We start from the raw sequence: 14,145 nt of genomic DNA on the forward strand, positions 1-14,145 counted from the left end.
ACTTTGTTCAAATCTCACCCCCTCCCAGAAGCCTTGCTGCCCCCGTCTAATTTCAGGCTTCTTCTTGGTCCACCTGGCTTCTCCCTTCTGGCCAGGACCTCAGAGGGAAGGCGGTGCCCCTTCACTCACTCATGCATCTCGCATCTCCCAGGCTCCCAAACCAGTCAGTGTCAAGGCATAGAAATGACCTGAACGTGGCCCCCATCCTGGTCTAGAAGGGGAGATGGGCAAGTGGGCTCTGACCTGGGTGGGGAGGGGATGTTGGGTGTGGCCAGTTCCTCCCTAAAGGTATCAGGGAAGGCTTCCTGGAGGAGGGGACATTGGAGCTGGTTCTTGAGGGCTGAGCAGGAGTTCCTGTGTGGGGAAGGGAAAGGCATTCTGGAAAGGGAGGGCGATACACAGGTATAGTGGGTGTGACGAACACAGAGCTGGGGGCATGTGGACCACCATGAGGACAAAAATTCCTTAGAGGAGAAAAGAGCATGAGCCTGGAGGGGTGCAGAAGGGAAGTCCAGTCAGGGCTCAAAGTTGAGCCTGAAAAGATCAGACTTTGTCCTGGAGGCAGCGGGGAGCCACTGGGGGCTTTCAGCAGCATCACTCTGGGTGTGTGGGAAGACGTTTCTGGTACCAGGTTGGGGAGACTGGATCCTGGGCAGCTCGAGGGAGGCTGGGGGAGGGTCCAGGGCAGAGGAGGAGGCTGAGCTGGGGTGGACAGAGGGGAGCAGGGCACAAGCGTCAGGGGGCAGGGGTGGGCACTGATGGTGGGGGAAGTGGGCGAGGAGGAGGTCAGGAGGAGGATGGCTCCTGGGGGTCTGCCCGTGACTGCGGGATGGTGGGGTCATCATGAGATGGGGGCACCGGGAGGAGGAACAGGTTTAGGGGAAGGTTCTGAGCCCAGTGGAGCTAGAGGGTCCTGGGGGGGGACACAGATCAGCGTCTTGGGAGGCAGATGTCTCCATCAGCCCATGGATCTATGTTTAAGCCAGAGGTGGAGACTGGGGAGGTTATCCAGGACAGTGTGTGGGTGAAAGGGGAAGAGGCCAAAAGCTGATGCAGCTTTGGGGTCAGCAGTGTTTATGGGGAAGCTAAAGAAGGGAGTTGGGGCCAGGGGAAGTGGCTCACACCTGTAATCCCAGCACTTTGGGAGGCTGAGGCAGGTGGATCACGAGGTCAGGAGTTCAAGATCAGCCTGGCCAAGATGGTGAAACCCCATCTCTATTAAAAATACAAAAATTAGCTGGGCGTGGTGGTGGGTGCCTGTAATCCCAGCTACTTGGGAGGCTGAGGCAGAGAATTGCTTGAACCTGGGAGGCGGAGGTTGCAGTGAGCTGAAATGGCGCCACTGCACTCCAGCCTGGGTGACAGAGTAAGACTCCGTTTCAAAAAAAAAAGAAGGGAGTTGGGAGATGACCCATATGCATAGAAGCCCCTGGGCTGGCCCATTCTCAATCTCGGATTTCAGTGAGTAGGTCAGTGGTTAGACCTCATGGCACACATCCCCTTGGTAGAATTTCCATCTCCACCAACAGGCGCCCCACCCCATGGAGGGGACCAAAGGGATGACAGAAAGAAGAAAAGCCAGGCCGGGGCAAGCTTAGGAGGAGGACAGAGAAGTCAGGGCGGGAGGAGGGTGCAGGCAGTACCCACCTGGTTGAGAGCCATCTGGTAGATGTCTTCGGGCGAGTGGCCCTTTTCCTGGGGGCGCAGGGCATAGCCCAGCTTCTCGGGCATCTTCTCCACCACATAGTTGCGCAGCTTCACTTCATGCACCTCCGTCCACGTGTTCTTGTCGTACTGGGTGAACTTGGTCAGGTTGAGCCCCAGGCCCTGGCAGAGCTTGTGGAGGATCCTGATCAAGGGAGTGGGTGAGTGAGGGCCGGGCTCCAGTGGGGGTGGCCTGGTCCCTAGTGGGACTTGGAGAAGGGGGGTGGGAGGGGAGAGTAGCTGGGGACCAGCATGAGGCTGGGGGTGGGGTTAGATTTGGGGTAATCGATGCTGGGGGATGGGAATGAAATGGGGACAAGGCTGGAGGCCTTAGAGCAGTACCAGGATTAGGATTGGGTTAAGAGTGGGAATAGAGCCCAGATTAGAATTGGGAAGGGGGACAGAGTTTGGGTTGGATGGGGGTTTGAAATGAAGAAGGGGCCTGGGGCTGGAGTGCCTGAGGGTGTGGGGGTGGTGGAGCTGCAGGCCTGGAGGGGCCAGCAGAGGAGCTGGCTTTTGCGCCAGGCAGGGCCAGCTGGGGGTCTGGTTGGACCAGGTGGCCCGAGCCTTGCCAGAGGCCCAGGGCTGGCGCTGGAGGCAAGACTGAGATGAGGATTAGGCGAAGGATGGGGTTGGAGGCTGGGTTTGGGAGTCAGAGTTGAAGTTCGGGCCTACTCTGGTGTGGGCATGGAGCTGGGGGGCTGGTTGAGTCTAGGCACACAGGTGGGTGGGCTGCCAGGTCACCTGTGAGAGCTGGGCATACGCATGGCTCCCAGCTCCCCAATCCAGCCCGTGTTCTGGTCCCGGTAGGTGAAGATGCGGCCCCCGATCCTGTTATCTGCCTCCAGGATGGTGACCTGAGGGAGTCCGTGGGGCGAGGAGGGCCCTTCAGCTCCACCCACTGACCATCCCCTGCCCTCTACCACCCCGTGCCAGCCCCCTGCCTTCTTCCATCCCCACAGTGGCACAGACCTAGACTAGGAGAGGGTCCCCATCTGTATGGGAGGTGGGGGAACAGAACTGAGTGAGCAGTTCCAGAGTGTAGCAGGAAGGCCGCAGCTAGACTGCAAAGGGACTTCCCAGCTTGGGGAGTTCGGAGATGACCCATATGCGTAGAAGCCCCTGGGCTGGCCCATTCTCATTCTTGGATTTCAGTGAGTAGGTCAGTGGTTAGACCTCAGGGCACACATCCCCTTGGTAGAGTTTCCATCTCCACCAACAGGCGCCCCACCCCAGGACAGAGGAGCTTTGAGCCAGTGAGACTTCCCTCTGGGATGAAAAACATGGGACAGGAAAGTCTAGGGCCTCTCAGTGCAGACATGTGACAGCAGGGGGCTTGGGCCTCACCCCCAGACCATGGGGAAAGATAGCTTCTCCCTCCACATCCCCACCCCCACCCCCTCAAGGAGGAACGGGGCCAGGTCCCTCTGCCCAGGGACTGCAGCCTGCAGCAGGAGGGACTCCAGGTAGAATGTAAGCAGTGCTTCCCACCTTGTGTCCGGCATCGCTGAGCACCTTGGCGGCCACCAGCCCGGCCACACCAGCGCCAACCACAATCACCCTCTGGGGCTTCAGGGTTCGATTGAGCCCCCAGGTCACCACCCTGAGCAGCTGCTCATAGTCAGGATCCTGCATGCATTTCTCAAAGGGGTCCTGGCTGCGTTCAGCCTTCCAGTCCCGGGAGGCCACCAGGCTGAGGAGGATGGGGACGAGGACGAGGAGGCGCAGGGCTGGGAGGAGGAGGACAGGGTCAATGGGTCGTGGCAGGTAGGGGGAGAAGGGTTCTACTCACTTGTCCCAGAGCCCCCTCCCCTGCTTACTCACCCAACGGGGCCATGACTCTCGGTGGGAGATGGCGTCTGGGGTGGAGGAGAAGCGAGGGCTATTGTGACTGAGGCCTGTGACCACTGTAGCCTGACTCTGTCTCCCATGGGCTGCCCAGCTGCTCGAGCCAGCCCTCCCCCAATCACTGTCCTCTTCTCTGGACCTGTGTCCCCCAACCCCATTCCTTCAGTCCCCTGGACCGTCCCCGCCTCCCTCCTCACCGGTCTCCACCTCTGCCACAGCTCTCTCCGGTTCCTGTCTCTTTCTCTTCTTTTCCCTCTTTCTTTTCTTTTCTTTTTTTTTTTTTTAATGGTCTTTCTCTGCCATCCAGGCTGGAGTGCAGTGGTATGATCTTGGCTCACTGCAACCTCCGCCTCCCAGGTTCAAGCAATCCTCTCACTTCAGCCTCCCAAGTAACTGGGATTACAGACACCCATAACCAAACCTGGCTAATTTTTGTATTTTTAGTAGAGACGGGGTTTCGCCATGTTGGCCAGGCTGGTCTCGAACTCCTGACCTCAGGTGATCCACCCGTCTCGGCCTCCCAGAGTGCTGGGATTCCAGGCATGAGCCCTCGCGCCCAGCCTCTTTTCCCTCTTCCTCATCTCCCTCGCTCCTGACTGCTTCTCAGTCCCTATTTCTGTGGGTCCTGTCTCTCTGTCCCCCCACCACTGGCCATATCACTACCTCCAGCTCTTGGTGACAGCAGGACAGCGCAGTCCTCTCCACCGCCCTCCACTGTCTCTGCTGTGGGCCCTTTCTCTCCCCTTAAACTGGCAGAGCCCCACCCACCCCTCCTTTTGGGAAACTGGCTGAAGGAAATGAAACTGGTTTCCTGGAGCTGCTCTGGTCCAATGCTCAGAGTCTAGTTGAGGTTGGAGAAGGGGGGTTGGAGGAAGTCAATCAATCTATTCACTTCCTTTTGCCCCAGACAGTTCTGGGGTGGTTTGGAGGCCAGAAATAGATGCTCAGGTAACCGTGCCAACAACGGGGAATCCCCTTAGGCTTGCCCCCGTCCCTGATCACTGGGCCACTTGTTTCTACCCTCCCCTGCGCTCTCTCCGCCTCCTTGATTCCCACGGCACGGGGTCAGAGAGGCTACGGGCCTGCCCTGGGCCAGGCCAATTCTCCCCTCCAAGTCCCTCTCCGTCAGGTGCCGCCATGTCCTGCAGGGTCCCCCATGGCTCCACTTCCCTCTCCACTTGCCACCCAGAGCCTCAGTCTCCCCCTCTGTCAAATGGGCGTAGCAGTGGGGCTGGCAGCCGTGGTCCCGGGGTCAGGACTTGGGCTCTGAGCCCGCCCTCCCCTCTGCGGCTCTCATCTCCAGCTGTCAAATGGGGACGTCACAGTGTTTTAGGATCAAGTGAGTGAATCCAGGTTAAGTTCTGTGGCCAGAACCTGGGGCAGTACTGGAAGCTGCTCCTTTGGAAACGCCAGCTGCTGTGGCCGCAGGGGCACTGGGGGTTCTGTGAGTGACCACCCGGCAGAGGGAAGCGCCCGGCTTCACCCATCCCTGCTTTGGGAACCACCTCAGTGTTCAGGGCAAGGAGTGGGGCGGCAGCTTGAAGTGGGTGGGGGCGGAGAAACAACAGCAGGGACTTTCCTTGGGGTGGGGGAGAGGGAGCCAGGGGCTCAGTGAGGAGAAAAACCAGGGGGAGGCAGATTCTCTGTAGCGAGGGTTGGGTGGGGGTTGGGGGGCATTACCAAGAAGGAAGATGGGAAACTCCAGCGGTAAATCAAAGAGGGATGCGGTTTATGGCCAGGAGGGGCTGGGGGGTGAATGTGAGTAACAAGGCACATGATGCAGGGGCGGGAGTCCGTGGCAAAGGCAAATGATCAAAGAGCTGGACAGTTCAGGGACCGAAAGAGCTTGGGTCAGCAAAAATAGTGACAAGGGCCGGGGGTGGCTCATGCCTGTAATCCCAGCACTTTGGGAGGTCAAGGCAGGCGGATCACCTGATGTCAGGAGTTCAAGACCAGCCTGGCCAACATGGCAAAACCTCGTCTCTACTAAAAATATAAAAATTAGCCGGGCGTGGTGGCATACGCCTGTAGTCCCAACTACTCAGGAGGCTGGGACAGGAGAATTGCTTGAACCCAGGAGGCGGAGGTTGCAGTGAGCTGAGATCGTGCCACTGCACTCTAGCCTGGGTGACAGAGCCAGACTCCATCTCAAAAAATAAAAAATAAAAATAAAAAATAGTAATAAGGGCCAGGGTCGGTGGCTCACTGCTGTAATCCTAGAACTTTGGGAGGCCGAGGTGGGAGGATTGCTTGAGCCCAGGGGCTCGAGATCAGCCTGGCCAAGATGTCGAAACCCTTTCTCTAAAAAAGAAAGAAAAGAAAGAAATAGTAACAAAAATGTTCCCATGGCAATCACCTGCCTTGGAGGCCGCCTGCTGCTTAGGGCTTTGCACCCATCGTAACCCTCACAATGCCTGCATTTGAGGCCAGGCACAGTGGCTCACGCCTGTAATCCCAGCACTTTGGGAGGCTGAGGTGGGCGGATCACTTGAGGTCAGGAGTTCAAGACCAGCCTGGCCAAAATGAGGAAACCCTGTCTCTACCAAAAATATAAAAAATTAGCCAGGCGTGGTGGTGCCCACCTGTAATCCCAGCTACTCGGGACGCTGAGGCAGGAGGATTGCTTGAACCCGGGAGGCGGAGGTTGCAGTGAGCCAAGATTGCACTGCTGCACTCCAGCCTGGGGGAGAGAGTGAGACTCTGTCTCAAAAACAAACAAACAAAAAAACCAACAACAATGCCTGCATTTGATAGTTGAGGAAACTGAGGCTTGGAGATGGCAAGAGGGTGGGACAGGAGGACCCTGGGGCACAGAGAGGGGAAAAGGCTTAGCCTAGGTCTCAGAGCTTCATTCACAGTGACATGTCAAGTATGAACGCAGCGGGATTGGGGCCTTATTCGCCTGTGCCTCGGCCTGGGTCCCACAACAGGGAATGGCAGTGCTGGCATTCCTCACCAGGTCGGGTGGGCCCCAGGTCTCCGGCCCCTGCCCAGCAGCTTGTTCAATCCTATAGCTGCATAACAGTGGAAACAATCATGGAAAGGGGTGGAGGCCCACAGCCAACTGGCTCCCAGGGCATGTCCCAGGAGTTTTTGTGTCCCCAGAGTGGGTGGGGCCCTGCACCAATCCCCTTGTCCTTATCACACAGGGTTGTTGCACAAAGCTCCTCTGGCCCCGGGCATATATGCAGCTCACCTTGGTGGACTTCTGGGTTGTTGTTGTTGTTGTTCTTTGAGAGACGGGGTCTCGCTCTGTCACTCAGGCTAGAGCACAGTGGCACAATCTCGGCTCACTGCAGCCTCAACCTCCCAGGCTCAAGCAATCCTCCCACCTCAGCCTCCCTAGTAGCTGGGACTACAGGAGTGCATCACCACACCTGGCTCTTTTTTTTTTTTTTTTTTATTGAGACGGAGTCTCACTGTGTCGCCCAGGCTGGAGTGCAGTGGTGCGATCTCGGCTCACTGCAAGCTCCGCCTCCTGGGTTCACGCCATTTTCCTGTTTCAGCCTCCAGAGTAGCTGGGACTACAAGCGCCTGCCACCACGCCCGGCTAATTTTTGTATTTTTAGTAGAGACAGGATTTCACCGTGTTAGCCAGGATGGTCTCAATCTCCTGACTTGGTGATCTGCTAGCCTCGGCCTCCCAAAGTGCTGGGATTACAGGCGTGAGCCACCACGCCCGGCCACACCTGGCTAATTTCTGTGCTGTTTGTAGAGATGGGATTTTGTTATGCTGCCCAGGCTGGTCTTGAACTCCTGGGCTTAAGCGATCCTCCAGCCCAGTCTCTCGAGTAGCTGGGACCACAGGTGCACACCACCATGCATGGCTAAATCTTTGTACTTTTTTGTAGAGACGGGCCTCGCTATGTTGCCCAGGCTGGTCTCAAACTCCTGGGATCACGTGATCTACCTGCTTTGGCCTCCCAGAGTGCTGGGATTACAAGCATGAGCCACTATGCCTGGCCCCTTTGAGCTTTTTTGTGCATTTCACATCATCTTCATTCAGCGTGTATTACTTTTGTAATTAAAGAAAAAAAAATCCCAATTAATGTTAGTTTGAAGCAATACATCAGACAGGCCAGCTGCCCCAAGTGAAGAGCAGAGGGTGCAAGTCAGCTGGCTCAGGACTGATGCCTTTTTTTTTTTTTTTTTTTTGAGATGGAGTCTCGCCTTGTCGCCCAGGCTGGAGTGCAGTGGCGCGATCTTGGCTCACTGCAAGCTCCGCCTCTCGGGTTCACGCCATTCTCCTGCCTCAGCCTCCCGAGTAGCTGGGACTACAGGCGCCCGCCACCATGCCCAGCTAATTTTTTTGTATTTTTAGTAGAGACGGGGTTTCACCGTGTTAGCCAGGATGGTCTCGATATCCTGACCTCGTGATCCACCCGCCTCGGCCTCCCAAAGTGCTGGGATTACAGGTGTGAGCCACCGCGCCCAGCCCTGATGCCTTTCCAGAATGCTCTGTCGCCCAGGCTGGAGTACAGTGGTGTGATCTCAGCTCACTGCAACCTCCGCCTCCTGGGTTCAAGTGATTCTCCTGCCTCAGCCTCCCCAGTAGCTGGGATTACAGGTGTGTGCACCACCACACCCAGCTAATTTTTATATTTTTAGTAGAGACGGGGTTTCCCCATGTTGGACAGGCTGGTCTCAAAGTCCTGACCTCAGGTGATCCGCCCACCTGGGCCTCCCAAAGTGCTGGGAATGACAAGTGTGAGCCACCATGCCCAGCCTCCGGAATCATTTCTGATAATACTAAGGAGATTGGTGTTCAGGTTAAATTAGGTTTAGGGATAGGGTAGAATTAGGGAAAAGCGGTTTGGATAGGTGAGTGGGAGACAGGAGGGAGGGGAGGGGCACGTGGAGGGAGCGGAGGGGAGGAAAGGCCCAGTCAAGTATCTGTTGACTTCAGCTGGTTTGGGGATATTCTGGTTTTTTGATGGAGTTTCTGGAAAACAAGGTTAATCCTCCCAGATAATGGTCTTTGGTGGGGCAAATCCTACCTTATTTGGTTGACTTCTAGAACCACAATGATGGTTTCGATGAGGTTTAGGTCATGTCTATACAGCAGCCAGACACCTGGCCCTGGCCCCACTGGGGGCCTCGTGGCCCATCAGGGCAGCTGATGCTGATGAGGGCTGCACAGATGTGCTGGGGACCGGGCCCCTGCCTTACGTATATATGCATTCTCTTCTCTGAGTCTGTCCAAAGACCCTAAGTGGTCAGTATTAAAACTTCCACTGGCCAGGTGTGGTGGCTCACTCCTGTCATCCCAGCACTTTGGGAGGCTGAGGTGGGCGGGCAGATCACGAGATCAGGAGTTCGAGACCAGCCTGGCCAACATGGTGAAACCCCATCTCTACTAAAAATACAAAAAGATTAGCCGGGCGTGGTGGCGGGCGTCTGTGATCCTAGCTACTCAGGAGCCTGAGGCAGGAGAATCGCTCGAGCCCGGGAGGCAGAGGTTTTGGTGAGCCGAGACTGCGCCATTGCACTCCAGCCTGGGTGACAGAGCGAGACTCTGTCTCAAAAACAAAACAAAACAAAACAAAAACCCACAAAACTTTCACCAAGGCTTGGGTGGGCAGGGCCTGCCCAGGGGATGACCTGGGACCTGGGTGGGAGTCAGGGGGTCCAGGCCCAGACTCAGGGATCAGAGGACAGAATTAGTGAGTCCCCCCAATCTTTGGCCTGACCCCAGGACAGGGTCCCCCTTCCCATGGAACCCTCCTTCCTGTTTCCAGAACATCCCAGGGCCCCGGGTGGGGGCACTCACTGCATGGCTGCCTCTGGGGGTCTCTCTCAGCACCCATGGCCTTTCTGGTTAGCCCAGGACAGAAGTCATCGTTGGGCGTGTGCGGAATCAAGGTGAATGATGGTGGCTTTGTCCTTGTTAGTGGTGCCCTTGTTAGATCAGAGATGCCAAGTTCCTGATACTGGGGTCAGAGCAGCTGGGAAGCTGTGAAAGGCAGGTCCCCCTTTCTCAGAAGTGTTTTATTATGGAAACTTTCAAACATCTAAAACCAGAGTGAGCAGGGGATGAACCCAGGTGAATTCATGGCTTCACACAGCCCTTGTTTCACTCACATCCTCTCCCTCCCCTTACTGGATACTGGATTTATTTTAGAGCAAATCCCAGACACCATATTGTCTTCTTATTTTTTGAGACTGAGTCTCATTCTGTCACCCAGGCCGGAGTGCAGTGGCACAATCTCAGCTCACTGCAACCTCCATCTCCTGGGTTCAAGCGGTTCTCCTGCCTCAGCCTACTGAGGAGCTGCAATTACAGGTACAGGCCACCACGCCCAGCTAATTTTTGTATTTTTAGTAGAGACAGGGTTTCACCATGTTGTCTGGGCTGGTCTCAAACTCCTGACCTCGGGTGATCCCTCTCATCTTGGCCTCCCAAAGTGCTGGGATTACAAGGCTGAGCCACTGCACCTGACCATGTTTTGCTTTTTAAAAACTACAATATCATAATTATATTTTAAGATGGCAGCCATTTCTTTTTTTTTCTTTTTCTTTTTTTTTTTTTTTGCGATGGAGTCTCGTTCAGTTGCCCAGGCTGGAGTGCAGTGTCGCGATCTCGGCTCACTGCAAGCTCTGGATGGCAGCCATTTCTTAATATCATTAAATCAATGTTCACGTTTCCTGGAATAGCTCATCATTGAAAAACAAAACAAAACAAAAAAAACGGTTTAGGCCGGGCATGGTGGCTGACACCTGTAATCACAGCACTTTGGGAGGCCGAGGTGGGCGGATCACCTGGGGTCAGGAGTTCAAGACCAGCCTGGGCAACATGGTGAAACCCCATCTCTACTAAAAATACAAAAATTAGCCGGGTGTGGTGGCGGGCACCTCTGTAATCCCAGCTACTCAGGAGGCTGAGGGAGGAGAATCACTTGAACCTAGGAGGCAGAGGTCGCTATGAGCTGAGATCATGCCACTGCACTCCAGCCTAGGCAACAGAGCGGAACTCCGTCTCAAAAAAAAAAAAAAAAACGCCAGGTGTGGTGGCTCATGCCTGTAATCTCAGCACTTTGGGAGGCCGAGACGGGTGGATCACAAGGTCAGGAGATCGAGACCATCCTGGCCAACATGGTAAAACCTTGTCTCTACTAAAAATACGAAAATTAGCCGGGTGTGGTGGTGAGTGCCTGTAATCCCAGCTACTCAGGAGGCTGAGACAGGAGAATCGCTTGAACCCAGGAGGCGGAGATTGCAGTGAGCCAAGATCACGCCACTGCACTCCAGCCTGAGCAACAGAGCAGGAGTCTCCGAAAAAAAAAACCAAAACAAAAAACGGTTGGTTTGTCAAGATGCAAATCAGTGTCCATATTGCATTTGAGTGACATTGTCTTGGTTAGTGTCACTTTCAGTTCTGTGGATTCAAGGGAACTAGAATATCTGATGTGACCCCGGGGCACGAGGCTAGTCCCCAACGAGGCAGCGCACCCGGTCTGCTTCTTGCCTCAAGAAACCTTTGGCGTTTGAGAGGGTTCAACCTGATGGTGTCTGGAGGGGAGATAGGACAAGGGCGCCCATGTGGGTCACTGTGTTTGGAGTCACCAGGGCCCTGGTGTGCAGAAGCCAAGGGTGTGGTCCTGTGGGACAGGGAGGGGAACAGCTGGGGTCATTGACACCTGGCTGGGGGGCTGGCTGCTGCGCAAGAAGCAGACCTCGCTTCCAAGCGTGAGGGCTTTGCTCCCTGGGAGCTTCCGTGGAGAGCCGCTGCCCTGAGTCTAAGGGCAGATTTTTTTTTTTTTTTTGAGACGGAGTCTCGCTCTGTTGCCCAGGCTGGAGTGCAGTGGTGGGATCTCGGCTCACTGCAAGCTCCGCCTCCCGGGTTCACGCCATTCTCCTGCCTCAGCCTCCAGAGTAGCTGGGACTACAGGCGCCCGCAACCACGCCCGGCTAATTTTTTTTGTATTTTTAGTAGAGACGGGGTTTCATCGTGTTAGCCAGGATGGTCTCGATCTCCTGACCTCGTGATCCGCCCGTCTCAGTCTCCCAGAGTGCTGGGATTACAGGTGTGAGCCACCACGCCCGGCCTCTGAGGGCAGATTTTTAAAGCACCCTGACATTTTTGGGGTTTACTGAAAACTCGGGAGCAGTGGTGTGCTGAAGCTGAGTCATATCAGGTCATAAGGGCTGATTTACATTTTCAGGAGTTTCGGGTTTTGCTTTGCAAGCCATTCATTACTAAAAAATAAATTGTATTGATGATTAGTTTTTACTAAAAAAGAATAAAAAGTCATCATTCCCTCATGGTTTGATGGTTTGACTGCATATTATGCTATTATATGTGCTGGGTTTCTTTTTTTTTTTTGAGACAGAGTCTCACTTTTGTTACCCAGGCTGGAGTGCAGTGGTACGATCTCGGCTCACTGCAACCTCTGCCTCCCAGGTTCATGTGATCCTCCCACCTCAGCCTCCAAGTATCTGAAACTACAGGCAGGAGCCACCATGCCAGGCTAATTTTTGTATTTTTGTAGAGACGAGTTTTTGCCATGTTGCCCAGGCTGGTCTCAAACTCCAGACCCCAAGTAATCTACTCCCCTTGGCCTCCCCAAAATGTCGGGATTACAGGCATGAGCCACCACACCCAGCCCCCATTTGCCACTCTTATCCCTAAACAGGGGAAAGCAAAGCAGTAAGAGCTGAGATTCACCTTTAAAAGCCTCTGATTCCAAATTTAGTCACCAAATGTGTTGTCTTCATATTAATTAATGAGGAACTTAAGGAAGGACCATTTGTCGGGACTGGCAAGGAAGCACATCTGTGTATTTTCTTCCTGGAAAGGGAAACTGAAATTACAATGGAGCCATCACCCGCGGTGGCACCCAGTCGGTTGCTGATGCTGCTGTGATCTTGGGATCCCTCCTAGACTCCCCCAGGAGGCCTGTTGGGACCATTTCCCACATGGCTTTGGGGCACAGAGCCTCCTGATTTAATGGAATCACTTGTGTTATTCAGAGTGGGGTGCTCAAGATCCCTTGGGGTATGGGAAGAAAATGTAGAACTTAAATTTTTTTTTTTTTGAGACGGAGTCTAACTTTGTTGCCCAGGCTGGAGTGCAGTGGCGCGATCTCGGCTCACTGCAACCTCCGCCTCCCAGGTTCAAGTGATTCTCCTGAGTACCTGGGATTACAGGCACCCACCACCACGCCTGGCTAATTTTTGTATTATTTATTTACTTATTTGAGACGGAGTCGCTCTGTTGCCCAGGCTGGAGTGCAGTGGCTTGATCTCTGCTCACTGCAAGCTCCGCCTCCCGCGTTCATGCCATTCTCCTGCCTCAGTCTCCCGAGTAGCTGGGACTACAGGCGCCCGCCACCACACCCAGCTAATTTTTTTATATTTTCAGTAGAGACGGGGTTTCACCGTGTTAGCCAGGATGGTCTCGATCTCCTAACCTCGTGATCCGCCCACCTTGGCCTCCCAAAGGGCTGGGATTACAAGCGTGAGCCACCGTGCCCAGCCCCTAATTTTTGTATTTTTAGAAGAGATGAGGTTTCACCATGTTGGCCAGGCTGGTCTCAAACTCCTGACCTCAGGTGATCCACCTGCCTCGGCCTCCCAAAGCTGGAATTTCTTATTTTAAAAATATAACTATAAGAAAGCAATTAAGCTTTGCTAATGTTTAACATACAAAATAGGAAATAATATGCAAAATAATAGGAAAAATATACATGTACACTTTTGAAATACATGCTCAAATATTCTCAGCATGATTGTGTGGCCCCTGCCAACGACCTCCTTGTGGGCATTTTTTGGTACCTCCAGCACCAGATCAGGATCAGCTCTAAAAATGGATGCTGAACGCACAAATGTAGGTAAAATGCAAACTGCTTCCTACCTCCTAAAGGGACTCAAGGCCTCCCTTCCGGCAGAGGGGACGATATGAGTCCAAGCCTATGAACTGCAGAAAAAGGTCCCTGCTGTAGGTGACAGCTTTCAGAGAGAAGTAGCTGGGTTGTGGGGTCTTCCTCTGGTTTACCGCTCCCACCACACACACCCATGGTTTCTACTTAGACACAACTCTTGTCCTCCAGAGCCCAAGATGGTCCAAGGAAATCTTATTTATTTATTTATTTGAGACGGAGTTTCGCTTTTGTTGCCTAGGCTGGAGTGCAATGGCATGATCTCGGCTCACTGCAACCTCCACCTCCCGGGTTCAAGTGATTCTCCTGCCACAGCCTCCCGAGTAGCTGGGATTACAGGCACCCACCACCTAACTCGCCACCAGCTAATGTTTGTATTTTTAGTAGAGATGGGGTTTCTCCATGTTGGCCATGCTGGTCTCGAACTCCTGACCTCAGGTGTTCCTCCAGCCTTGGCCTCCCAAAGTGCTGGGATTACAGGTGTAAGCCACTGCCCCCGGCCGGTCCAAGGAAATAATGACTCATGATCGTGACTTTGGGAGACTTTTGGAACCTGGGCCATGAATCTCCCAAGTGTGGCCCACAGACTGAGATGGAACAGGCAGAAGGTGGCCAAAGGGGTACACTCCCCACAGCCCAGGAGATCTGAGTGCTTAGGACCATTCCAGTCCACAGAGCGAGGCTGGAGGGCGGAGGAAGAGCATTGGGCCCGTGT

At 54.3% G+C, this 14,145-nt stretch overlaps 1 protein-coding gene across 8 annotated transcripts in view; it reads right to left on the reverse strand.

The window, feature by feature from the left end:
- Positions 1-14,145, reverse strand: part of IL4I1 (interleukin 4 induced 1) — a 40,195-nt gene that overhangs the window by 2,855 nt on the left and 23,195 nt on the right. For 2 of the 8 annotated variants that reach the window (XM_054464831.2, XM_054464828.2), the window contains 5 exons: positions 12,218-12,340; positions 9,323-9,505; positions 3,196-3,434; positions 2,449-2,561; positions 1,648-1,849 (listed from right to left, as the gene is read on the reverse strand). In XM_054464831.2, the coding sequence (XP_054320806.1) occupies positions 1,648-1,849; positions 2,449-2,561; positions 3,196-3,434; positions 9,323-9,359 (591 nt within the window). In that variant the 5' untranslated portion in view covers positions 9,360-9,505; positions 12,218-12,340. Of the gene's footprint in view, positions 1-1,647; positions 1,850-2,448; positions 2,562-3,195; positions 3,435-3,528; positions 3,564-4,215; positions 4,288-9,322; positions 9,564-12,217; positions 12,341-14,145 lie in introns of those variants that run through there. The other 6 variants (XM_054464830.2, XM_054464832.2, XM_063657321.1 and 3 more) reach the window with 5 other exon arrangements.

Source organism: Pongo pygmaeus, chromosome 20 (genome assembly GCF_028885625.2).
Source record: "Pongo pygmaeus isolate AG05252 chromosome 20, NHGRI_mPonPyg2-v2.0_pri, whole genome shotgun sequence".
Taxonomy (NCBI): Eukaryota; Metazoa; Chordata; class Mammalia; order Primates; family Hominidae; genus Pongo; species Pongo pygmaeus.